This window comes from Podarcis melisellensis (assembly GCF_964234715.1).
Source record: "Podarcis melisellensis genome assembly, chromosome: 1".
In the NCBI taxonomy this organism is placed as follows: domain Eukaryota; kingdom Metazoa; phylum Chordata; class Lepidosauria; order Squamata; family Lacertidae; genus Podarcis; species Podarcis melisellensis.
In genome coordinates this window covers 124,122,661-124,149,324 of record NC_138528.1, presented here as the reverse complement: position 1 = coordinate 124,149,324, position 26,664 = coordinate 124,122,661, and the positions used below count along the sequence as shown (strand labels likewise).

At 43.7% G+C, this 26,664-nt stretch overlaps 3 protein-coding genes across 10 annotated transcripts in view; 2 read left to right on the top strand and 1 right to left on the bottom strand.

The window, feature by feature from the left end:
- Nucleotides 1-13,295, bottom strand: part of BOLL (boule homolog, RNA binding protein) — a 37,014-nt gene extending 23,719 nt beyond the window's left edge. For 5 of the 8 annotated variants that reach the window (XM_081898478.1, XM_081898473.1, XM_081898474.1 and 2 more), the window contains exons 1-3: nucleotides 10,294-10,446; nucleotides 949-1,092; nucleotides 236-327 (exon numbers count right to left, since the gene is read on the bottom strand). In XM_081898478.1, coding sequence (XP_081754604.1) covers nucleotides 236-327; nucleotides 949-1,092; nucleotides 10,294-10,311 — 254 coding nt within the window. In that variant the 5' untranslated portion in view covers nucleotides 10,312-10,446. Of the gene's footprint in view, nucleotides 1-235; nucleotides 328-948; nucleotides 1,093-9,718; nucleotides 9,873-10,293; nucleotides 10,447-12,893; nucleotides 13,043-13,140 lie in introns of those variants that run through there. The other 3 variants (XM_081898477.1, XM_081898476.1, XM_081898475.1) reach the window with 3 other exon arrangements.
- LOC309374741 (uncharacterized protein) overlaps nucleotides 1-26,664 on the top strand; it is a 235,482-nt gene that overhangs the window by 153,477 nt on the left and 55,341 nt on the right. The gene's annotated exons all lie outside the window — the stretch shown is intronic.
- PLCL1 (phospholipase C like 1 (inactive)) overlaps nucleotides 25,622-26,664 on the top strand; it is a 184,669-nt gene continuing 183,626 nt past the window's right edge. The window contains exon 1 of the mRNA XM_081906701.1: nucleotides 25,622-26,350. Coding sequence (XP_081762827.1) covers nucleotides 26,174-26,350 — 177 coding nt within the window. The 5' untranslated portion in view covers nucleotides 25,622-26,173. The remainder of the gene's footprint in view (nucleotides 26,351-26,664) is intronic.

The window sequence follows — 26,664 nt, the reverse complement described above, 5'->3', positions numbered from 1 at the left end:
CCACTGTAGGGAAAAAATGTTGATTTTTAACTATGAGTACAATCCTATACAAGTCATCTACCCAAAAGCAAGCCCTACTAAGTTTAATGAGACTTAATCCAAGTTAAGTGTGTATGGGGTTGTAGTTTTAAGGTGCTCATGTCTTGATAATTATGTAATACAGATTTTTTTCCTGCATGTATTGCATGAACTAGTATTATTTCTACTTGATGAACAAATGGTTTATTGCACTAACCCCTTTGATACTCCAGCTCTGTCATTTACTATTTTTACTTCTTTGACGCAGCCATACTGGGAAAAAAACTTCCTTAGGTCATTCTCATTAGTCTAGTAAAAGAAAAAGAAAATGATTACATCATCAAATCATTACTATAAATGTACTTAAAATCATCATTTAACTTTGATTTCCTTTATGGGATGTTTTATTTTTTAAATCACATTAATATTGATCACACCATTCTGTATCAACAATTCCACTAATTGAATCGCATCTGTTGTCTTTTTAAATTCAATTTTCAAAAATCATAATTTGAATGCTATTTTTTAGTCTACTGGCCTTAAAGGCAACCTTTCAAGTAGAGGTTAAGTAGAAGTTCCTGCTCCCTTAGAGCCAGTGTTGGAAGAGGATCTGGGCCAGATACTTTCTAGGCTCCACCAGGTCCAAAATTACAACTCTTTCTCCTTTTCTTTTCTATTAAGTAACAGTTTACTAGAGATGAGAAGGACAAGCAAAGTGAACAAATCCAGTATTTTCTCATTGGTTGGTGTTTGTATCTTGAAATTATTGTGCAGTAGCACTATACCTGTCCAACAAATACATAAAATTAGAGCCTAATTTCTACATTTATACACATAAAACTATACAACAAATGATATAAGCAACCTATTAAGACAGAAGTGGAAAAAATGATTATATTACTAAGGAACCAAGATCAGAAAAAAAAATACCTTAAAATCGATTCCTCCAACAAAGATGCGATTAGGAATGACTGTTCCAAATCTTGGGGCACTTGTGGGGTTATTTAAAGGCACTGGCGACACAGTGTTAGGAGACGGAGACAGAGAATCAGTTTGCATCTGATTTGTAGTTTGCTGTTTAAGAGAATATAGTCTTGTTAAGATATATTTTCAACACAAAAAATTTGAAATGCTAAAATGACAAATCACAGCTATTATTTAATTTTAGATGTACTAAGCTACCTTCGGTAATATCTTCATTCAGGATGCCACATACACTAAATCTAAGATTGCCAGCTGAATTCTACATACATATAGCTAGTTAGTTCACTGAATATTTGCTTCAAAGTATATTCCATTGATTTTAATAGAATTTGCTTTCATATACCGGTAAATGGTTTCAACCTAGTACACACTACCTTTTCTTCACCTGTTGCACCTAGTTACATTTAGAAATCATAATATATTCATTCTGAAAGCAACAAGAAAATGGTAGATAATATTTAATGTTCTTATGATTTTTAATTATGATGTTTTCTTATTTTAATTATCAAGAAATAAGAACAAGCTGAAACCTTTCTGCACACCTCCAATTCACTTGTGGTCTGTAATGTTTAAGTATTTTACGAATGTGTTTATATCCCACCCTATATGCACATACAAAGTAATACGGTTTATTAAAAAATTCAAAAGGTTCATACAATACAAATCAAATAAAAAATGAAAAGGACCAAGTTTTTGCTTATCATAATCATGCTATAGCCAATAGCAAACTTGGTCTCAGGCCTCTCACTGGAATAATGAAACCAGGGTACTCACAGCTTATGTGGGGCACAGAACAATTTGCTTGTAAATTAAAAGGGTGAGGAGAAGGGGAAAAAACCCTTAAATGACCCAATAAGGACCATGCTCACTGACCTCCATGAGATAGACTATTTAGGGTGTCAGTTGAAGAAAAACTAAGGGGGAGGAAAACAAGATGGGAAAATTGAGATATACATACTCCTTAACTGTTTATGGTATGGGGGGGGGGTCGTGTCGCATGATGCATAACAACTCTACAAGTTTTTCGAAGGTTCTAACCTTTGAAGCTAAGAGCCAAGGAGAATTATGAACCAAGAGAAAGCACTTCCTACATTTACATCCTAATTACTCCCTCCTTGCCCCAGGACCCTTGACTCCAACAGCTTAAGGTGGAGAACTGAACTTGATACTTTATCAGAAAAATAAGAAACTGAGATGAATTTCAGCTTGGCAGATTGATCCTTTCGTAGTTATGAAAAGGAGACAACTTACCTCTTTCTCTATGCCATTTACAGGGCAGTCCTATGCATATTTATTTGGGAAAACCCATTGTGTTACTCTCAAAGATTTACTCCCAGGTAAGTGTAACTACAGGACTACAGTCTTACAACTTGCATGATGAGATGGGACATGTATGAAAGAGGCTGGGAATATACATGTGTGCAAAAGAGACATCACACCTGATTAACAGTGCAATCCTGTATATGTCCACTCAGTCCGATTGAATTTAGTGGGACTTAGAGCTAAACGTGTGTAGGTTTGCAAACTATGCGATCTTTTAAAAGAAATTCTTCCAAAATTTAAATTAGCAGAACAAGCAAGTAGACATTCTCATTCTTTATGTGTAGCTTGCTGGACAATTTAAAATTGGTGATTTGGCGCAGCAGAATCCCATTTTTCTACCCTCTGCAAACTTTTTGATGGGAGAAGTACCTTCTTTCAAAGGTTACAGATCCATGACCCAGTTCAAATGAAATGCTGCTGACTGCAAAATCATGGTGATTAAAATTTACTGAGATTATTTTGGACACAAGAAGGTAATAACTGAAGTGCTATATTGGACTTCATTGAGTGAAAAAATGTGAATTCAAGGTGCCTGGGAGGGTGAGAAATACCATCTAGCACAGGGGTCTGCAATCTTTAAGACAAAAAGAGCCACTTGGACCCGTTTCCGAAGGAAAAAAAAACTGGGAGCCGCAAAACTCGCCATTATAAAAATAACTTTTTTGTCATTTTTTTATTATTTCTTTCTTTGACCCCTCAGAATTACTCCTCCTCATAGAAATAAACGTTAAATTAACAAGTTACCTTTTTGTGTGTGTGTTCTTCACTCCCCTTCAAAAGAGTGACCAGCGTACATGCCCCCTTTCAATGCAGTGACCAGCCTACATGCCCCTTACAATGTAGCGGGCAGGCAGGCAGGAAGGTGACGTCGGGACGGTGCGTGACTAACGCACGCACTGCCCCCATGCGACGTCACAGCCAGTACAGTGCCTGCCACAGTGGGGAGTGTCGGGGCGCACAGTGCGCCTCCTCCCCTCGCTAGTATCCGCCCCGGAGACGTGGCAAAGGTATAAAAAGGTATAAAAGAGCCACATGCAGACCCCTGATCTAGCAGAATGAGAAAAAGCTGGTTATTAATACAGCTAGAATTTGCTCTGAAGTGCATAGGTACTTTAAATATTTTGAATAATTGCCATATACATAATTGGTAGACAGAGAATCGGAAGACTCTCTTTTTTATTTTATTTTTTTCTTCATATCTTGCTTTTTTAATGACTTTTGGGGACGCGGGTGGCGCTGTGGGTTAAACCACAGAGCCTAGGACTTGCCAATCAGAAAGTCGGCGGTTCAAATCCCCGCGACGGGGTGAGCTCCTGTTGCTCAATCCCTGCTCCTGCCAACCTAGCAGTTCGAAAGCACCTCAAAGTAAATAGGTACCACTCTGGCGGCAAAGTAAACGGCATGTCCGTGTGCTGCTCTGGTTCGTCAGAAGCAGCTTCGTCATGCTGGCCACATGACCCGGAAGCTGTACGCCAGCTCCCTCGGCCAATAAAGCAAGATGAGCGCCGCAACCCCAGAGTCATTCACGACTGGACCTGATGGTCAGGGGTCCCTTTACCTTTACTTTATGACTTTTAACTCTAGCTCTCTGTTAACCCTATTTACATGTATGTTTTGTTCTTTGAATATTTATATTTGAGATAAATGAAGATACACATAGGAAGGTGATGGACAGAAGATGAAGGGTCCCGCATGTGAGGTAAGCCAGAGAGTCTCCCTCAGGGTTTGAGGCTGAAGGAACAGGGGAAAGCTTTCTCTTTCTCTCTTTTTCTTGGTTTGTTACTTCTTTCTTTAGACTGATTCAGTTTTTACTGTATCCTATGTTGAAAAATATCAAAAACTAACTAAAAAAAACACACCTTCTTCCCTAGTAACATTATTTCTGTACTAGTTGAACCGTAAGGAAAAGGTACACCATTATTAGTTTATAAGCTAGAAACTAAAACCAGTAGTAACTATAGTTATGCCAGGCAAGACCACATGGCACTACTGCTAACACTAACCAGGAAAAGACTGATATTTGCATAGGAAAACACCCAAAATTATATTGTACAAAAATTATCTAGTTCATTTTTTAAAAATTAGTCTTCACAGAAGAAATTATACTCTTCAAAATATTTCTGCAAAATATTCCCACTACATGAACATGAAATTATCAGAGAACGGGAATGGTGTATAAAATCCGAACAAAATTCTGTTGTAAAAATCATGGCCATAAAGCTTTGTAACAACTGTTTTCGAATAGACTGAAACAAGTGTAACTTGCAAGAAGATGTTGTAAAATTGAGTGCTCGTGTTCAGGATTTTAGACACCCTGCCATACCCTCCTATAGGGCACTCCATTCCATCCTTCCCAACAGCCAGTCAGTGTTACATTACCACTGAGCATGCTCAGTTCTCATTGGCAATTCTGGGTGATTCCCAACCAGGGGGGCACTGGTGTTCCAGAAAGATTTTCTAAATGGTGCCATTTCAACTTCATAAATATATATTCCTGCAGTATATACTGTTTGTGTATTTGTATACATATATACAACCCTCGCTACCAACAAGGATCATGATAATTGATACCCATCAAAAATAAATGAAGAGCTGGAAGAAAAATTTCACTATACCTGTTTTAACCATTTCTAAACCCAAACCTCTGCTTAATAATTAAGAAACATCATTGTTTTCAATAATAATTTTCTCTCCTTTTGCTCCAGATTGAAGGCACAGAATGACAATGAACAACATGAGATAAAGTTCAACTGCTGTTAACCATCAAACAATAATAAAAAATACATTATCACAGTTTCCCTAATATTCAGCCAATAAATTCCAAACTTCAGCTTCTTTTCTAGGAAAAAATTGTCATAATTGTTCATAGTGTAGTATCTAGGAATGCACAGGAAGCGTTAGCATAGCACAGTCTGCTATGAGCAACAGAACCACGGCAAGGTCCTTCCTGAGTCTGTTGAAAAAAACAACACCAATTTGGAAAAGAAAAATACACTGATATGTCAATTGAGGGGTTAAAAGTTATTAAAAGGAAATCGTTAAGAGACATTAATAAATTATAATTGAAGAACACAACTCTTTAGCCTATATTACCTCACCATGATTTATAAACAATTTTTCATAAAGAAGCATTTAAAACTCTAAAGGTAAAAGGTAAAGGACCCCTGGACGGTTAAGTCCAGTTGAATTCGATTATGGGGTGCAGCACTCCTCTCCACTTTCAGGCCAAGGAAGCCAGTGTTCGTACACAGACAGCTTTTCAGGGTCATGTGGCCAGCATGACTAAACAGCTTCTGGCACACGGAACACTGTGACGAGTGCCAGAGCGCACGGAAAAGCTGTTTATCTTCCCGCCAAAGCACTACCTATTTATCTACTCATGCTGGTATGCTTTTGAACTGCTAGATTGGCAGGAGCTGGGACAAAGCAACTGGAGCTCACCCCTTCACAGGGATTTGAACTGCTGACCTTACAAATAGCAAGCCCAAGAGGCTCAGTGGTTTAGACCACAGCGCCACCTGCGACCCTCTTAAAATCTACTGCAGCTTGTGAAAAACCAAGACTCTTTTTTGAGATATTGGCTGGGAACATTTCCATGGAACAATTCAGACATTTTTAAAGTGTATTTTCTGGTTTAAAAATGGAGTTTTAAATAGCTAATCGGTTAAGCACACAGACCATATCAAACTAATCAGAACCAAAAGAACCGCAGAGTAGCTTTCATCTATTTTATCCGGTAAAATTATAAAGTTAGCGCTCTTTTCCCCACAATAACTTAAGAGCACAAAGCAAGGTTATGTAAAAGGAAGTACAGTGGACCCTCGGGTTATGTTACCTTCAGGTAAAGTAACTTTTGGGTTGCGAATGCGGCAAACCCAGAAGCGCTCTATCGTGCCGTGCACGTGTGAAAAAACGCCTCCAGATGCAGACTTTTGGGGGGTATATACAGACCCCAGGAACCAATTAAGTTCATATCCGGAGGTTCCACTGTAAGGGTAGAGACCATTTCGCCTGGGGGTTCCATTCCCACTCCCCATACTCTCCCAGGGCAAAAAGGACCTGCACATCAGCGCCTAAAATAGTTGCTGCCTACACAACCAGAGATCTCATAATAGACAAAATCATGTCCTTTCTTCTAATGTTATTAACAATGAAATCTTTTACTACGTATGTTACGTGCATATATGCCATTAAGAGAAAAACATTAATACTGTATTTTCAGTTTCAGCACTGAAGCGCTCCCCACAACATAATTTCTTACTGCAACACAAAACATTACTGTACTCTCATAATGGTAATTCAAGACTGCAATCTGCTCCTGTATATTACTTATCTGTATTTTGGTTGTGATGATAAACACTTAAAAATGCAATGGGAATACACAAATTCATAGCACATCTTTACTGTCTGCATAACAGCAATCATTAGATGACAGGGTGAGAGGAAGAAGCCTAAGGCAATGAGCATTTAATTCAGAACACAAGGATGAAGTGCTATTATGAAGAACTAATTTAATTCAAAAATACAAAATAATGCAAGGTAATGTAGATAAGAAGGCAGAATTTCAAGTAAGGCAATGCAGAGCATTATTTTAAGCCCGTAATTTCTTGAAGATTTCAGTAAGAAAAATATAATACAATAAAATTGGCTGTCCTTTCTATCAGGCTGGGGTTTTTGTTTACTTACCTAGTACTACAATCCTAAACTAATGTCCTAGTGAGAAACCTCCACAGTGGGACCTACTGAATAAATGGACTTTATGAATATGTGGATTTCAAAGGTTCTAAAATCTTCCTCCTTTCTTCTAGCCATAACACTGAACATACATATTGAGGCCTCAACTGCAACTGCTTGAACCCTGGTGACTTCTCAAAACATGCATGGCAATTTGGAGAAGTGAAACAGAGGGCGGGAAGGAAGAGGTTACCGGTAAGTTCCACTTCAAAACAGCTTCTCTTTTTCTAAAGGTGTTTGTGAGTAGCATATTGTTTGGGCCTGAATCTGTTCCTGGCATTACATTTACAGTGGATACTCGGGTTGCGAACATGATCCGTGCGGGAGGCACGTTTGCAACCCGCACCATTCTGCGCACACGTGGATTGTGATTCGGTGCTTCTGCGCATGTGCAAAGCGTGATTTAGCGCTTTTGTGCATGCACCAAAACCTGGAAGTAACCCGTTCCGCTACTTCCAGGTTTGGCACGGTGCACAACCCAAAATAGCGTAACCTGAAGCTTCTGTAACCCGAGATACCGCTGTACAGTACTTACAAATTTAGTTTTAGCAATAGCAAGTTTTACACATGAGAAAACCCATGATGGATTTCCACATCTGTTGAACATACAGAACTCTGCATGTTTTTGTACATATGCTAAGTCTCCACATGTATAAAGAAAAAGGGGTGCACAGTTTTGCTTGACATACTGCATGTGGCAAGCCCTTGCCTATTCCCAAGCCTCAAACTGGAGAAAAGGATGGTAGATTGTCCCATCAGATATGAAATACCTATGAGGCATTCCAAGCATTCTCAAAGAGCAATGCAACAAGTTGCTGTCCTCTACCTGTGATTGGAGCAGAGTGGTAGTGGCGAAGGAACTGTTCTGATATTTCATTCAATCCAGCAAATAACAGAGAAACACCCCTCACCTCTTCAATCTAACCAAAATATCAAGTTCTCTTTAAATGGAGACACTCTTCATAAAACAAATAATGATTTTGAGGCATTTTCTTCATGGCATATGTGTTACCAAAAATATGATTCTTTCGGATATGTAGAGGTACCAAGAAAACAAGGGTTTTCAGTATGTTCAATATACATGGAACTCCATCCTTGCTGGGGTAAGTACTGCATTTTTCCATCTGAACCTGCCGTGCTATTAAGATCCTCATCAGAAACCTTTCTGTGTATATATGGGATTGACCCAGGATAGAGCCTTTTCTATTGTAGCACCCCACCTCATGTATTGTCTCCCCAGGGAAGATTACTGGTGCAGTTTCGGTTACTGGGACATTTGCAGCTCCAGATGAAGCCGTTCTTAAAAAATCACCCAGGATGTTTTGTTTACTACTTTTGTATTTTGTCATATTGTATACTCATTAAAATCTGTGTTTGTATTCCCCACCCCAACACTTTGGGGGGGTGTTATTGGGTTACTGTTTTTATTTTGGTTTTATATATTGTGGTCATTTCTGTGAACCACCCTGAGACTTCTGGGTATAGGGCGGTATATAAATTCAATCAATCAATCAATCAGTCAATCAATAACTCTTTGTAAAAAGGACTGGGAGATTCCATGTACATAACTGATTGAAAACTAACAAACCAAAAGTAGGCCAAAAGATGTCACGAGTTGGAAGTACCGAGAGGAACTCCGCCTTTTCATCCGGCATTAGCAAATAAATCTGCAATCAGACTTCTCATTTTTATATTCAAATCGCCAAATGCAGATCCAAAACCACGTGTGAAACACACCCACCAAATGAGAAAGGCATATCTAATAAATTCCCTAGTGCCACAGTTAAGTTACCAACTTGGCACTGCAAAGGTCTTCGCGGTACTATTAACTAGAAAGCGGATGCTCTCCCTTAATTTTATTATTTCTTTCTCTCTCTTGTTCTAGATTCCACAGTATTTCCCAAACTTGGGTCTTCAGCTGCTTTTGGACTACCAAATTCCCATTATCCCTGACCATGGGTGGAGACAAGGGGGGCAGCTTCCCCAAAAACATGTAAATCAATAACTAATACTTAACTGAGGTTCTGCTCCCCCCTTACATAAAGCCTGACCAGGCTCTTGCGCCTGACCACTGGTCTTGCTAGCTAGGGATGATGGGAGTTGTAATCCAAAGGGACCCCTGACCATTAGGTCCAGTCGTGACCGACTCTGGGGTCGCAGCGCTCATCTCGCTTTATTGGCCGAGGGATCCGGCGTACAGCTTCCGGGTCATGTGGCCAGCATGACTAAGCCGCTTCTGGCGAACCAGATCAGTGCACGGAAACGCCGTTTACCTTCCTGCCGGAGCGATACCTATTTATCTACTTGCACTTTGATGTGCTTTCGAACTGCTAGGTTGGCAGGAGTGAGCAATGGGAGGCTCACCCCGTTGCGGGGATTCGAACCGCTGACCTCCTGATCGGCAAGTCCTAGTCTCTGTGGTTTAGCCCACAGCGCCACCCGCGTCTAGCTAGTAAGACCGTGCCTGACCACTGGTCTTGCTAGCTAGGGATGATGGGAGTTGTAGTCCAAAAACAGCTGTTTGGAAACACCGTTTTAGAAGCTAAAAAGGGGACGGGGGGGGGGAGAAAGAGGGGCAAAGCGGGAAAGGCCGACACAACAACCAATGAGTGCCAGAAGGGCGTCGAAAAGTGGCGGGCGGAGAGAAGGAAGCACTTACAGAAGGAATGAGGGGGAATTAGGAGCGCCTCGCATTGACTTTTCCTCGGCTTTTTCGCGGCATCTATTGGCGGGACAGAACCTCGCTCCCCCCCCCCCCTCCAACCGCCCTTCTCCCGCCGTTAGGGCGCACGCGCAAAAGGAGCGCTAGCTCTGGGGGAGAAAGGCAGCTGGCGCGAGCACGGCGGTTGGCCGGGGCTGGATCTTAGGAAGAAGGATAAAAGCGGGAAGGGGCTCGTGCTGACGGAGGGAGGGCGTGGCCAACGCCTGTCTCGTGACCAAAAGCGGGGAGGGAGCGGGAGCGTTATGGGCCTCGCTCGCCGGTTTTGGCGGGAAACCGCCGTCGAGGCTTCTGAGGAGATTTCGCGCCCTCTCTCTTACCCGCCTCTCGCTCGCCCACCCCCACAAAATAACGCCACCGCCTAATAAAACGCCCTTTTTTGCCGCCGTCACGTCAGAGCTGCCCGGCCGCAACCGTGTTTAGATAACCTGCCCCAACGGTTTCCTCAGGAGCCTCTCCGGCGGGCCAACCCCAGCCCATTGGCGGCCTGGCCCCCCCCCCCTCATAATACTAACCGAGGGGTCGGGCTCCATCTCTTCCCCTCGCGCGCGCGTATACACGGCGGCCTTGGCGTCTCCCGGCGGGCACGTTCCGCGCACGCAGCTCTTCTCCCTCAACGCAGCCCCAGGGCGAAGCGGGAGTTGGGGCAAAACGGGGGGCGGGCGGGCGCGGCAAACTCGCGCTCCCCACACGTGGTGGTAGCCTCGGCTGGGCGGAGAGGTGGGGTAAAAGCGGGTTTGAGGTTGTGTTTAGGGGACTCGACGGAGCCTGAAAGTTAGGCGGGCGGTAGATTTATTTGGCCTCCTGGCCCCCCAAATTACACCTAAGTCTTACTTTCTGGAAGCCCAGAAACTCGGCTTTCATCCATGACCAGTTGTGAGCCGTGTAATCTCTAGGCAGGAAGAGAGGAACGACTTTGAAGATCTCACACTTATTTCCATTCAGGTTTCTGAGCAGACCTCAGAGGCAAATACAATCCAAATATGAAAGCACAAGTCTTGTTAGTTTCAGGTTATTCACAAGCACATCCATATGGCTGTATCAGAAATGCTATCACTATTATCCTGGCTGGTTTAGGCCTAACACACACAGCAGCATCAAGCATTTCCCTCAAGTATATGCGCGCTGGAACAGCACTTTTAACGCTAATAATAATAATAATTGTACCCCACCCATCTGACAGGATTGCCCCAGCCACTCTGGGCGGCTTCCAACATATAGAAAAACATAACACGTAAAACATTACACGTTAAAAGGCTTCCCTATACTTGCTGCCATATTGCTTAATAATAATAATAATAATAATAATAATAATAATAATAATAATAATAATAATGATAATATATTTATACCCCGCCCATCTGGCTGCGTTTCCCCATCCACTCTGGGCAGCTCCCAATCAAATATTAAAAACAATACAGCATTAAACATTAAAAACTTCCCTAAATAGGACTGCCTTCAGATGTCTTCTAAAAGTAATATAGTTTATTTATTTGACATCTGATGGGAGGGCGTTCCACAGGGAGGGTGCCACTACCGAGAAGGCCCTGTCTGGTTCCCTGTAGCCTCACTTCTCGCAATGAGGGAACCGCCAGAAGGTCCTCGGTGCTGGACCTCAGTGTCCGGGATGGACGATGGGAGAGGAGACGCTCCTTCAGATATACTGGACCGAGGCCGTTTAGGGCTTTAAAGGTCAGCACCAACACTTTGAATTGTGCTCGGCAACGTACTGGGAGCCAATGCAGATCTCTCAGGACCAGTGTGATGTGGTCCTGGCGGCCGCTCCCAGTCACCAGTCTAGCTGCCACATTGTGGATTAATATCGTATACAGTGGTACCTCAGGTTAAGTACTTAATTCGTTCCAGAGGTCTGTACTTAACCAGAGACTGTTCTTAACCTGAAGCACCACTTTAGCTAATGGGGCTTCCTGCTGCCGCCGCGCCGCCGGAGCATGATTTCTGTTCTCATCCTGAAGCAAAGTTCTTAACCTGAAGCACTATTTCTGGGTTAGCGGAGTCTGTAACCTGTAGCATATGTAACCCGAGGTACCACTGTACATCTCTACGCATCTCTCCCGTAAGACTATTTTGTGTTAGTTGCCACTCGGCAGCCCATACTTTCTACCAAAAATGGCCTCCACACAAATGCTACCATAATTTATATATAGGATTTTCAGCTTCTGACTTCAGAAATCCTGGCACCTTAAGGACAAGTGTCTCCAAGCGTGTCCAGTGTGCTCTCACCCTTAATTCTTTCAGCCATAAATTAATCTGAGTAAAAAAATTAGGGTTATAGCTATGCAAGTTGGTAGTGGCAAAAAGGTCAAGGAAGGAAGTCTGTCTTTTTTTTTAATAGCATGAGCTTTAGGTACTTCACAACATTCTGAGGCAAGTCAGCCTTTACTCCTGGAAATACATGTGAGCACTAACAATGAAAACAGAGACACAAAAGGGTTTTTTTCTGATTTTATATTCTTCCCTTCTATCAAATGGCTTGAAGAAAAATTATATACGGACTAGTAAAAAGCTGGCCTGTTGATAAACTGACATCTGTGGGTATTTTGTAGCTGAACCCACATTCTTCTTTCGGCCTTGTATTGCTAGACAGCAATTATGTATGTTAATCGTTACACATCAGCAGTATTTAATCGTTGGTCCAACTAACACATCCTAACAAATCAGCTTACATGCAGTCACAAAGCTCTGACATTGGTCCTCCTCACCCATTACAGCTACAGAATTCATTTGAATGTCTTCACCCATTATGGACTAGCCTATAGGGAGAGATCTTAAGGTTGCAAAACCAAGCATTTTTCAGGAGAATATTGAGGAGGAAGATAGCTCAACATCTCAGCTGCCAAAAGAGTATACAATTCCATATTTTCATATTGCATCGTGCAATTTAAACAGTTCACATTACTTATTCCCCTTCATTTGTTGCCTGTCGGTCCTTCCTTTTGCCACTTTCTGTAACATCTCAGCCTGCACCCCAGGATTACATAAACTCTGTCCCCTCCTTGAAAGCCTACCCTGCCCCTTCAATCCATTGCACCTCCTAGCCTCCCTCCTACCCCTGCCCCAAAAATCATCACCACCGGTTCCCTCATGCCCATACCGTTCCGAATTATCCTTGCATTGCTTATCTGTAGTTTTAGCTTCCGCCCCTAGTGCTGCTTAGAAGAGACCAGCGTTTATTTGCCATGCTTGGGAAAGAAGACTCTCTGCCACCTCCCCTTGTCCTGTTGCTGCTGTCACTCACTCCGAGAAACTTGCTGTCCTGAAATACACACGCTCAGCTCTCAAGAGTTACATAGATCCTCCTGCATACACAAACCACAAAGCGGGGGGGGGGGGGGACTCACCTCTGCGCAGTGAGAATTATTACACCTTGGCCTGACCAAGAGCAGTAGCAGGGGTAGTATCTTATTTCTAAGCCCGGAGCAGCAGGAGGTGGCAGCATCTAGCTGCTGGCTGCAGATCCCTTCCTGCGTGCTGTTTGCTTTCTGACACTTGCAATCCTCCTCCCCCTTTCAGGGTATCGTTTTGCCAACAATCACACACACGCACACCTGATTCCAGGCTGGTTGACAGCCAGGCTTCAACAGGAATGGTAGTAGAGAGGAGAGATGCAAGAGTTTTCATGATAAACTGGATCCAATATGTAAAATGCCACTGTGTTGTTGTGGCTGACATCTCTCTCACTGTGCCTTATAAAAAAAAGGTAAAGGACCCCTGGACGGTTAAGTCCAGTCAGAGGCAACTGTGGGGTTGCTGCGCTCATCTCGCTTTCAGGCCAAGGGAGCTGGCATTTGTCCACAGACAGCTTTCCGGGTCATGTGGCCAGCACGACTATACCACTTCTGGCGCAACGGAACACCGTGACGGAAATCAGAGTGCACAGAAACGCCGTTTACCTTCCCGTTGCAGCGGTACCTGTTTATCTACTTGCATTGGTGTGCTTTCGAACTGCTAGGTTGGCAGGAGCTGGGACAGAGCAACCAGAGCTCACCCCGTTGCTGGGATTTGAACCGCCAACCTTCTGTTCGGCAAGCCCAAAAGGCTCAGTGGTTTAGACCACAGCACCACCCGCATCCCCAAAATTTGCCTTCTAGGAAAAACAAAGTCACAGACCGATGCACAAGTCCTAGTACCAGTTGTTAAATGTAATTGAAATAAACACCTAAGGTTTCCATAAAAGTGAGAAAATGAAATCAGAATGATAATTAAAAACTGGGCAGGAAGGACTGGGAGTGAGAGAAATGTCACTAAAGTCAGAAGTCATCAAAAGAGAAAAGATGGAAGAGTGATGCATCATTCTTACACAAAAGGAGTGCAGAAAATGAGAACAAATGCATTAGAAGTAAGAAGCGAAGGAGGTTAACTTGGCTGCCAAACTTGTATCTTCTGGCCGCACCATGAACAGCAATATGCAGCCCAAGTTTATACATGTAAATTCCATCTACTCTCAGGTAAGTGTGTAGAAGACTGACGTATTAGTTAGGTGGAAGAATCTTAACAGTTTTTTACTAGCTCCAAACCGGATTGATTATACAAGCACAGCAATAGGAACCAAGTTCTTGCCAGAGGGCTTGAGTCTTAGTTCAGTGAAGCAAATACTGAGATGCACAGGTAAGTATGCATAGGACTGCAGTCTGAGATGCCACCATACTAGTAGAATAGCAGAATGGAATAGCATAAGGGGTTAAGAAAAGTGGACTACATTCAAGCAAGGTGGCAAAAGCAGACAAGTGGATTAAAAAAGAAACAAATTTCCTGTTGTATCTTTATCTCAGGGGTAGCTAATGTTCCCTCCAGATTTTGCGGAGTACAATCATCTGCTCCAGTGGCCAGGGATGCTGGGAGTTGCAGTCTAAAACATCTGAGGCCACCACACTGACCACCTCTGCATTGTCATATGTACATTCAGAAAATGTGTGACGGTACAACATCACATTTTTGGATGGACACAGTGTTAGGTTATGGGTGAACATATCAGACGACACAGCGATTCTTCAAACTGCTCTCGTTTATTCACAGGCCAGAACTGAACTGAACTGAACTGAAGGGTTCAGCCAGCCTGCTTATATAGAGCTCCACTACAACGCAACTGTAACACTTTCTGTAACTATCCAATCACTGAATGTCACTTTCAACCCCTTATTTGCATATGCAGACTTGAGTGAAAACTATCTACAGTATCCCCCTGCTGGCCCAGGGTGAGAACTTCAGTACATAACACACAGGTTCTCAGTCTTGCTACATGCAGGGCCTACTTAAGACAGCCAAAAGCGACTGAGACCCACAAATAAAAAAACAATGGTCCCAGGCCAGCTCGTGTTAACAAAATGGTAGCAAACAGAGGCAGAAACTTGCATAATCTTATGAAAAATACTGACATTATTCTATCATTTCTTTTTGCATTCTCATTTTGGACATAATTTACCACTCTCTTTCATCCTTCCTCTCTGCCCCTTTTACTGGTAGTTATTGCCCAGAGCTTTAGATGGAATGTTAGTCAAAACTGCTTCCCCCCCATGTTTTAGTTTTATGGTTTTGGACTACTTTTGGTTTTGTTGTTTGTCATTAACATATTTATATGCTGTGCAAATTGTTTCTGTATTTTTGTACACTTCTCTGAGGAAGGGCACCTAAAAAGCATTTTACGTTTATTTGTTTACTTACTTACTTACATATTTATAGAATGCACTGTACTAAAAATAAATAAATTATCAAGGCAGAACGTATTAGAACACAGCATTGCAATAAGATCAATGAAAGCACCATCAATAAATAAAATACTGGTTGGTAAAATAAATTCTCATCTTAAAGGCCTGTCTAAATAAAACATGGTGGAATTCAACGTAGAGCTACAATGAATGTTGCATTTCAGTTTGCCAGGTGGAACAATCCCCAGTCTCCTCCGTTCATGTGCTGTTCTGGGGCTTCTCCTGACCCCTCCGAGCCAATTTCAGGGACTTGGGGGGAAGAAGTGGGAAAGCCCTTTGTGCAAGTCACTGCCCAGGGCTGCCACAGATGGGGCATGTTAGGTGAATCCCACCCACAGTTTCAGGAGACACCCAAAAGAAAATAGTGTTGTGGTCCAACCGAAGCTATCTTGGATAAAACTGATTTCTAGATCAATTTAAAGCAAAGTTCAGGCAATGGAAATTATCTTTGTCACCCTACACCTTTATCAGGAGAGAGAAAGGGAAAATGTGTCCCTGTTAATCCTCCTTGATCCTTCAACACTTTTTCATACCATGAACCATGGTATTCTTCTGGAGCAGCTGTCTCAGTTGGTGTGGCTAGCACTGTTTTGCAGCTGTTCCAGTCCTATTTGAATGACCATCTTCAGAGGGTGATTAAATACGGATTATACAGATTAATGGAATACAGGTCTATCAATGGATATTAGCAAACCCTCCAAGTGCCCCTATTTTCCAGGGACGGTCCCGGATTTACAAAAGCCATCCCAGTTTCTGATTTGATCCTGGAATGTCCCACTTTTCCTTAGGACGTCTCTATATTCATCAGAGAAATGTTGGAGGGTATGGAAGGACGTCCCTATTTTCATTGGATATTTATTTGAGGTTTATGAGTTATGTGACTCCCGAGCTAAGGAGATAACCTTTAGAAGGCACCTGAAGGCAGCATTCTATAGGGAAGTTTTAAAATGTTTAATGTTTTGTTATGTTTTTATATGTGTTGGAAGCCGCCCAGAGTGGCTGGGGCAACCCAGTCAAATAGGCAGTGTATAAATAATAAAATTATTATGAAATGGGACGTCCCTATTTTCATCAGAGAAATGTGTCAAGATATGTAGATAAATTTGTTGTTGTTTAGTCATTTAGTCGTGTGCGATTCTTCGTGACCCCATGGACCAGAGCACGCCAGGCACTCCTGTCTTCCACTGCCTCCCGCAGTTTGGTCAGACTCATGTTTGTAGCTTCGACAACACTGTCCAACCATCTCGTCCTCTGTCGTCCCCTTCTCCTTGTGCCCTCCATCTTTCCCAACATCAGGGTCTTTTCCAGGGAGTCTTCTTTTCTCATGAGGTGGCCAAAGTATTGGAGTCTCAGCTTCAGGACCTGTCCTTCCAGTGAGCACTCAGGGCTGATTTCCTTCAGAATTGATAGGTTTGATCTTCTTGCAGTCCATGGGACTCTCAAGAGTCTCCTCCAGCACCATAATTCAAAAGTATCAATTCTTCGGCGATCAGCCTTCTTTACGGTCCAGCTCTCACTTCCATACATCACTATTGGGAAAACCATGGCTTTAACTATACAGACCTTTGTTGGCAAGGTGATATCTCTGCTTTTTAAGATGCTGTCTAGAGCCCTGTCTGGTCAAGTTGCATGGAATCAATTTCAATCTGTTACCCCCGACGATGTGGACAGGCTGCTTGGACGCGTGAAGCCAACCACCTGTCTCCTTGATCCTTGCCCATCCTGGCTAATAAAAGCAAGCTGGGAAGGGCTGGGCGATGGGCTCTGCGGGGTGGTGAATGCTTCCCTCTGTGAGGGAACATTCCCAGATCCGCTGAAAGAGGCGGTCATTAAACCACTTCTTAAAAAACCAGTATGGCCAACTATCGCCCAGTCTCAAATCTTCCATTCTTGGGCAAGGTGATTGAGCACGTGGTTGCTGAACAACTCCAGGCATGCCTGGAGGATGCGGACCATTTGGATCCCTTCCAATCGGGATTCAGGCCTCATCATGGGACTGAAACTGCCTTGGTCGCACTGGTTGATGATCTCCGGCAAGCTAGGGACAAAGGTGAGAGCTGCTTCCTAGTTCTGCTGGATCTCTCAGCGGCCTGTGATACAATCGACCATACCATCCTTCTGGACCATCTAGAGGGACTGGGAGCTGGGGGCACTGTTATACAGTGGTTCTGTACTCCTTTCCCAATTTTAAACCAATCAGTTGTTCCATATGTAGATAAATAGAGCCTCCATTATTCAAAAATGGGGATGAACAATAGAGGAGAGTATTACATCATGTCCTTCTTCTACATGGTGCCTAGGGAACAACTTGCACCTTAATATCAGCAAGACAAAGGAGATGGTGTTGGACTTTCGGAGGAAGAGAGGAGAACTAGCCCTGCTGTACATCGGGGAGGGTTGTGTGGAGAGAGTCTCTTCCTTTAATTTCCTAGGAGTTTATCTCAGGTTGTAGGACTCCAACTTCTATATGCCTCAACCAGCAAGGCCAGGGATTATGGGAACTGTAGTCCAACAATGCTACCGGGGGGGGGGGCATGTTCCCTATCATGCTGTTCTAGTGTCTGATCCACCAACAATATATTGCAGACAGTGTCATGAGACCTTGTCCTTCTCTGTTTTCTGCTTCTTTGCGAGGTATCTTTATTTTAAAATGTATATCCTGCCAGCTGTAGCCCAAACAAAGCAAACAGAGAAAGAAACTCAAGGTTGCCTTCCTGAGTTTTGAATTTAATACACGTCAGACACTGATTGTGTTAGGAACAACATATCTACAAGGACAACATGTTTGTCTGGTGCTGCAGAATGAAGAGGAAGGGCAATTTGTTCCTTTTGGGCTGTAGAAGGGAGAAAATCTGACCAAACAGTGATTAGTGTGAATATAAGCAGTGCTTTTCTTCTAGAACAAAAGTATGCTGGTACTGCATGCTTTTGAGTACCCTCAGAAAAAAAGCACAGAATATAACAAATGCTAATTTTATTAGATTCATATCAGCACACTTCTATCAGCAGCAAATAGTGCCTTTTGATTGGTGTGTGAAACACTCCTTGACAGGTAAACGTTGCAAATTGTTTTAAGACAGCATTGCTGCGAGTACAGTTGTGCAACAGCAAACGACCCTCGCTGACGTCACACATATGACTTCGGCCATCGGTATGGACTTGTGCTGAGGCCCATATGCACATGCCAAATGCCACTGTGTTTTAGAGATGTCACATTAATTTAGCAATACTTGGATTTTTAAAAAAGCCTTATGCAATAGCAGACAGCAGGGTAGGGTTGTGAGGCTGCTTCATAGATGCAGAGGGTCACAGCGGTGGTCAGATCTGCACGGTGCAAACACACTGGTAAAGGTAAAGGTAAAGGGACCCCTGACCGTTAGGTCCGGTCGTGACCGACTCTGGGGTTGCGGCACTCATCTCGCTTTATTGGCCGAGGGAGCCGGCGTACAGCTTCCGGGTCTTGTGGCCAGCATGACTAAGCCGCTTCTGGCGAACCAGAGCAGCACACGGAAACGCCGTTTACTTTCCTGCCGGAGCGATACCTATTTTGTCTACTTGTACTTTGATGTGCTTTAGAACTGCTAGGTTGGCAGGAGCAGGGACCGAGCAATGGGAGCTCACCCCGTTGTGGGGATTTGAACCGCCGACCGTCTGATCGGCAAGTCCTAGGCTCTGTGGTTTAACCCACAGCGCCACCCGTGTCCCAAACACACCGGTAGGCGTGCCCAATTAGCTCTCCCGGAGCGTTTGCAACATGGCAAACTCGTTGCTGCCTCACCCCTTTCCATTCCAGTGTGCAGCAGTGACATGGGAGACTGGTGCATAGCTGTCAACTTTTCCCTTTTCTTGCAAGGAATCCTATTCGGAATAAGGGAATAGGATTAAAAAAAGCGAAACGTTGACAGCTATGGATTTGTGTGTGTGTGTGTGTGTGTGTGTGTGTGTGTGTGTGGTAAGTGTCCCCATCTCATCTCACTGTTCACTGCTGACCTTATGGGCTAACCCTCACATCTCCTACAAAGCTATGGAATAACAGGGAATGTCCTGTTGTAATTCAGTTGGGATTTTCCTAATGTGGGTGAAGAGTGAGGCCCCATCCTTCAGTGAAAGCATCTGACAAATTTGATATATTTTTAATCCTGGGACAATGTCTTATTTGCAGTAACTGATAAGAGGAGACAGTTCTTAAGAGAGAATGCTGTGTCTTGTCAGAAGAATCGGAAATTTCAGTTTGTTTTATCCTTTTATTCATTTAGGTTTTATTCGGATTTGCATAAATTCATTTTATCCCATATCCCATTTTATTTTAATATTTCATTTTCTTATTTGCTAAAAGAGGTTTTTAAGAGGGGCATGTTACGATCTGCCAGTGAAATGTAGCATTCTGAAATAGTGTGTGTTGCAGCTTATTTTAAAGGCTACTTTTAAAATGAGGCTGCATTTTAAATTGCATTTTAACTTGTATTTTAAATTGGTTTTTTTTTGGGGGGGGGGTCCTTTTCTTTCCCCCTCCCATTATGTTTTTACTGTGATTTTATTGGTGTTAGCCACCCTGAGCTCAACTCTGGCCGGGGAGGGCGGGGTATAAGTTATTTATTATTATTATTATTATTATTATTATTATTATTATTATTATTATTATTATCATCATCATTATTATAGTGCGAGTTAACTTCTGCTAACGTCACCTTGTGTTACTTTCACCCTGTTATAAACTTTTGCGATGCTCTGATGACAAGATACAAATTACCAATTCTGTTGTAATTCAGTAATTGCTTCGATGAGAGATAAGAATGAATTGTCAGTTTTCACAATACCAGGGGTAGATGAAGGTTGTCCGCCTCCAGATCTACATTAGTACCTTTTAATAAAAAGATTAATGAATTGTCTAGAGGCTAAGTGGGGAAGTTAAACGGCAAAATTATGACACCAACTGCTTTAGGTCAATTAAGTCTAAGCTGGCTGTGAATACGAACAAACAGATGCCAGAGAGCTAGGTGAATGGGGAACAAAATGGCTGATGGATTTTTGTGTGGAAAAATTATAATGGTGCACACTGGAAAAAATAATATTATATTGGCACAATAACACACACTGAATAAACTCTTAGGGAAGTGAGTTTGTAGTCATTGTGGGTACCATTGTAAAATGGCAGTCCATTTTCACATGTCGTCCCCGTTCACTTCCATGAAATGCTGCCCCAGTTTGGTTTATTACTGCTACACTATCAAACAACATTACAGTGGTACCTCGGGTTAAGTACTTAATTTGTTCCGGAGGTCCGTTCTTAACCTGAAACTGTTCTTAACCTGAAGCACCGCTTTAGCTAATGGGGCCTCCTGCTGCTGCCACACCGCTGGAGCACGATTTCTGTTCTCATCCTGAAGCAAAGTTCTTAACCCGAGGTACTATTCCTGGGTTAGCAGAGTCTGTAACCTGAAGCGTATGTAACCTGAAGTGTATGTGACCCGAGGTACCACTGTATCTTCTGATGTACGGATAAGTGGTCTTCAGCTTACCCACAAGTAAGCTGAGCCCTGCCCCTTTAAAAAGTGACATTTTTAAGACGAGAAAGGTCCGTGAAAGGAGGAGAAAGAAATACAGAGAAAGAGGAAAGTTTGACATATAACATTCCATGAGGTTGGACTAAATAATCCTCATAGTCCCTTCTATGAGTCTATGATTTTATATGTATAAAATTAAGGTTTATGTCGCAGACTGAGGTTAAAAATAGATTCCATTGTACCAGCTGACATTACAAGTCCATAATACTTCTTCATAAAATTGAAAAAAACACCACCCATATGTGAATTTAATGGACCTGTGCATTCTGATCCAGACTTCATATTTTTGTGCCTCATTGCATTTCTTGAGAGATTTTAGCATAAGCTGCCTCTGAGTGAAATGAATATACCAATATATCAAAAAGATGGAACACAGCATATTCATTTGTAAACGGTGCCATCACTAAGCTATGCTATATCACAAATGATACAAACAGGAAAAAGTGTATATACACAATACACGAAATAGGTTGTCATTAAATATGCCATGCATTAAACATTCCATCAATTAGCAAGCAATTGATTAAGGCTTAAACATATTCAGTGGTCCATTCATATAAGACTCACATTAAAAAGAAAATGCGATTAAGCACGGGTGCCCATTTTGTGTACTTTTAAAATATAATTTCTTACACCTCTAAGCTTCGATTGTGACAAATACCGTACTTCTTTGATTCCAGAATTGCAAAAGCATATCCACTTTCCCCGTGTTATCTTTCTAGAAAAAGAGGTGTCGGAGCTGACCATGAACTTCTCCCTTGTTCTCTTATAATGGCAATGGCACCCACCTGAGAGGTCCAGCTGAAAAAAGCTCCACACTTTTCTAAGAAATAGAACATTCCTCCTAAAACTGTTTGAAACATCATGTCTTCAACATCACTATATATATATCTTTTGCCAAACATTACTTTACTAGCAATGTTATTACTAATTATACAGGTTGTTGCTGTTTTTTAAAAAAACCTTTCCAGAAGGAAATTAAAAAGAAGCAGTAGATTCTTACCTTATTTCTACGTGGTTGCACTTCCCTGCGGATCATGTTTGCAGCTTGGAGCTGATCCGACAATCAGAAGCCCTCCGGGACACAAAGTTTACCAGTTATAGCTGGTGTGCTGTCTGCAAACTGTCCTGGACAGATATACGCAACCTTGCCACAGTTATCCTGCCATGCCCTGACGCTGCGTTATTGGACTTCTTTATTGTTGCACCCAGTAACATCAGTAACTTCGGTTAATACAAAATACGGCAGCTGGATTGCTAACCAGGACTGGAATCGGGGAGCACATCTCACCAGTTTAGAAATTCTGTAACTCACCAGCACCCAGTCAATTTCCTAGCACATTTAAAAACAGGAGTTTTAAAGGGCTGAAGTCTTGGATACCTGAAGGAGTATTTCCTCCCTTTAGGAGCCACCTAATTATTCAGGTAATCGTCAGAGGCCTTTCTCCAAATTCCTAAATTCAGAAATAAGGTGAGTTTGAGAAAGGCTTGCCTTTTCTGCCGGGTTTCCCTGGTTATTGAATGCTCCTCTCTGGAAGGCTCTGTTGACACCAGCTTTCTTGTCTTCACCACCTGAAGACCTTTTGATTTCTCCAGGTGTTTCAAGGTCACTGGATATTTAAAATCTTTTGACGCTATGTTGGTTTTGTTTTAGTTTCTGCCATGGTTTACGTCAAGTCAGAAAGTTAAGTCAAAAGCATGCAGCCTTTGCATTTAATTTGTTTTGGTTGTTGGGTTCGCTTATTAAACAAATGTCTATGTTTCCTGATCTATGCTCAAGCTCGGTGGATGTTACACCTCAACACCTGTGCAGTCCCTCCAACATCTCGAAGCCAAGGCTCTCTCACACTTGCTGAGAGCCCTGGTGTGTGTCATAATTTCTGGCGCATGCTGAGTTCAGCTCATAGCCTTTGACATCAACCGAAATTCAAAGCATTTAAACTGATTTGATTCCAAGGGTCATCCTATGGTGAAGAAAAGTCTGATTTGGCAGCCCAATAAAGGGAAGACTGCAGGATCCGGATGCTCCTTGAGAGCAACGTTAACTTTTGCTGAGCGAATGTTCTACGGATAAAAGCTAGAGGGCGATCTTGTTTCTGAAAAGCTTCTTCTTGCCTGATCTCAGCGCTATTTTTCAAAGCGGTTAAACTCTTTCAAAAGTACACCGCCCTTCAAAGGACCAAAGAGTGAAGGTTCTGGCTATGCTCTCCAAAGTCCATATGCATCAGCACATGGTTTTTCACATTGTGACAGAACACGAGAAAGGGTAATGTGCTAAAGTATTTTTTCTCTTGACACACCAACCACAGTGCAGTATCACGTAGGCAGTGCATTTCTTTTAGAATAAAAAGGTGCCAGTACTGCATACCCTTTAGTACTTCCAGAAAAAATCTATGCATGTAATCTAAAGTAAAGTAAAGGTAAAGGACTCCTGGATAGTTAAGTCCAGTCAAAGGCGATTATGGTGTGCAATGCTCATCTCGTTTCAGGCCAAGGGAGCCACTGTTTGTCTGCAGACAGCTTTCCGGGTCATGTGGCCAGCATGACTAGACTGCTTCTGGAGCAACGGGACACCGTGATGGAAGCCAGAGCGCACTCAAACGCTGTTTACCTTCCCACTGCAGCAAGTACCTATTTATCTACTTGCACTGGTGTACTTGCGAAATGCTAGGTTGGCAGAAGCTGGGACAGAAATGTGTACTGTTTAAAATGACTGCATAATATTGTTTTATTCTTTTTATGTCAGCCACCTTGTGAGGGCTTTGCTCTAAACGTTGGCAAAGATATCTAAAATAAAATAAATGAAACAATATTCTGAAACTTTCTGAACATGGGTGACTTATGTACATAAGTCCCAAGTACCACTGATCTGATCCTTCCTTGCAGCCTCTTGTTGTGAGTCAAGATATTTAGACCGGGCTACTAATCCAATTGGATGCGGGTGGTGCTGTGGTCTAAACCACAGAGCCTAGGGCTTGCTGATCAGAAGGTCGGCGGTTTGAATCCCCGTGACAGGGTGAGCTCCCGTTGCTCGGTCCCTGCTCCTGCCAACCTAGCAGTTCAAAAGCACGTCAAAGTGCTAGTACGGTAGATAGATAGGTACCGCTCCGGCGGGAAGGTAAATGGTGTTTCCGTGTGCTGCTCTGGTTCTCCAGAAGCGGCTTAGTCATGCTGGCCACATGACCCGGAAGCTGTACGCCGGCTCCCTCGGCCAATAAAGCGAGATGTGTGCCGCAACCCCAGAGTCGGCCATGACTGGACCTAATGGTCAGGGGTCCCTTTACCTTTACTAATCCAATTCTGGCCACAGAAATGGAAATAGAGAAAGAGATCCCTTAGCTCTCATAAAAGTAGAATCATAGAACTGGGAAGAGACCCTGAGGATCATGAAGTTCAACCCCCTGCAATTTAGGAATATATAGCTGTCCCATATGGGGACTGAACCTGCAACCTTGGCATTATCAGCACCACACTTTAACCAACTGAGCTATCCAGTGCACATAGAAAACACAATCAGAAGAAAGCAACAGCTCTTCCCAAGTCACCTTGGGATAATACGGCAATTCTGGATGGTGCTGGTGGGGGGACAGTTACATCTTTCATCCCATATGAATCCTTGTAAGTGAGGAGATGAATACTGCATCTGCCTAAAGATCCTATCATTTCCTGGAACTTCACCAGCTCCAAAGCCTGACAGCGAGTTTAGGCTAACCTAACCCACTTTTTCCTGGGCGTTTATTTATGGACTGCATGAACAAATGTCCACCAGTAAATTGGCTAAAGGTAAGATATGACATGCCCTTAATTATTTATGATAGCAATTTTCCCAGTACCTCCAGAAATATCCAACATGCTATTTTGGTGCCAGGAAATGTTACCTTTCTAATTTCAAAACCCTTTAAAACAGGTCCTTTTAAACTTTCGATGACTTGAGTTTTTATGGTGTTATTATATTTGAAATCATTATGGGCTGTTAGACTCCTTAGTGGTCTTGGCCTCCAGATCTCTGATTATAGGGCTGCAAATGGTAGACCTGAATGATTAAAAAGGTGGTTACTTTTTGAGAAAAGAGACATTAAAATGGGCTGTAGTTGTGGGTTTCCTGCATGAGGAAGGGAGTGGTAATAATAATAATAATAATAATAATAATAATAATAATAATAATAATAATAATAATAATAATATTATTATTTCTATACCGCCCTTCCTGCGAGGATCACAGGGCAGTTGACAATATAAAAACACAACAAACAAAAACAATAAACCCCCACAACATACACAACTTTAAAGGTCAAAGGCCGCTTCATTAGCCAAAGGCTAATTAATGCCCTCCAACCCCGCGCATTCCCGCCCCGTCGAAACCCCTCGGGGAACCTAGCGATCTCCAGAAGGGAGCGCGTTCCGCTCGCTCTGGGCCTCCCCGGCCCCGCCCCCTCGGCGCGGCGATTGGCCGAGCGGAGCGCTTCCCCTCGGCGGAGTGGTCGGGGCTGCTGCCCGTCAGCCTCCGCCTGTCAAAACACACAAGCCCCGGCCCTGTCACAACAGAAAAGAAAGAGAAGCGCGAGTGTGTGTGAGGGGAGTTGAAACCGGCGGCACTTCCTGCCGGTTGGCGGCGGCGGCGGCGGCGGGGAGCCCGGAGATGTGCGCGCTCAAATGTGGCTTCTGAGGGGGCGGGAAATAGGGGGCGCCTCCTGGCCGTGACCGCCGGCCCCCGCGCCGGTGAATGGGTGTGAGGGAAAGAGAGGACGAAGAGCGCGCGCAGCAGCAGGAGGAGAGGGAGGCGGAGTGCGCGAGCTCTCGCCTCGCCTCACCATTCTCCTCAGCTGCAAAACTCCCCTCATTGTCCCAAGTTTAGCGCCTCCCCGCCCTGCCCTTCCCCGCTTGCGACGGAGCCCCGGCGGCGGCGGCGGCGGCGGAGGGGCGCCTGAGCCCGAGCGAGCTTTTCTCCTCATATTTCCTCAGAAAATGCAGCAGGCGAGCGCGACGTCTCCTTCGCGGAAACTTGCCTCAGCGGCGCTTTAGGAAGGGGGAAGAGGAGAAAAGGGTGGGTGTTTTTTTTTAATTCAGCCTGGCGCCCCTCGAAGTTGACGCGGCTCCGCTTCGCGATGGCAGAAGCAACCCCGGCGCCCGCGGCGGGCGAAGGCGACTCGGAGCCTTTCCCGGAGCCCGAGGCGCCCCGGAGGAGGGAGCGCAGGAGCGGGGTGTCTCTGGCCGCCGCCGACCCCGAAGCGGTCCTCCTCGAAGCGGCCAGGGCGACCCCTCGCAGGAGCAGCATCATTAAGGTAAGGATTGGCCGCCGGAGGGTGGGTGGCTGGGTTCACACGTGACGCCCGGCGCCGCCGCGCGTGTTCAGCCGCTCGGCTCGCTGGCTGCACCCGGGATGCTGCTGCTGCTGCGAGCTAGCCAGAAAAAACCAGCTCCTCTCCTTTTCCATCCCTCTACGATCGGGATGTGGTTACACGTGTAGCGCAGCTCCGACGAGCGCCACCCCCTTTTAATAGAAAACCATGAACCCACACAGTTTGGGGGCGCCTGTCTAGGCCACTTAAGCTGTGGCGATGTTCACGGAAGGGTGGGAGAAATCCGGCATGTATTT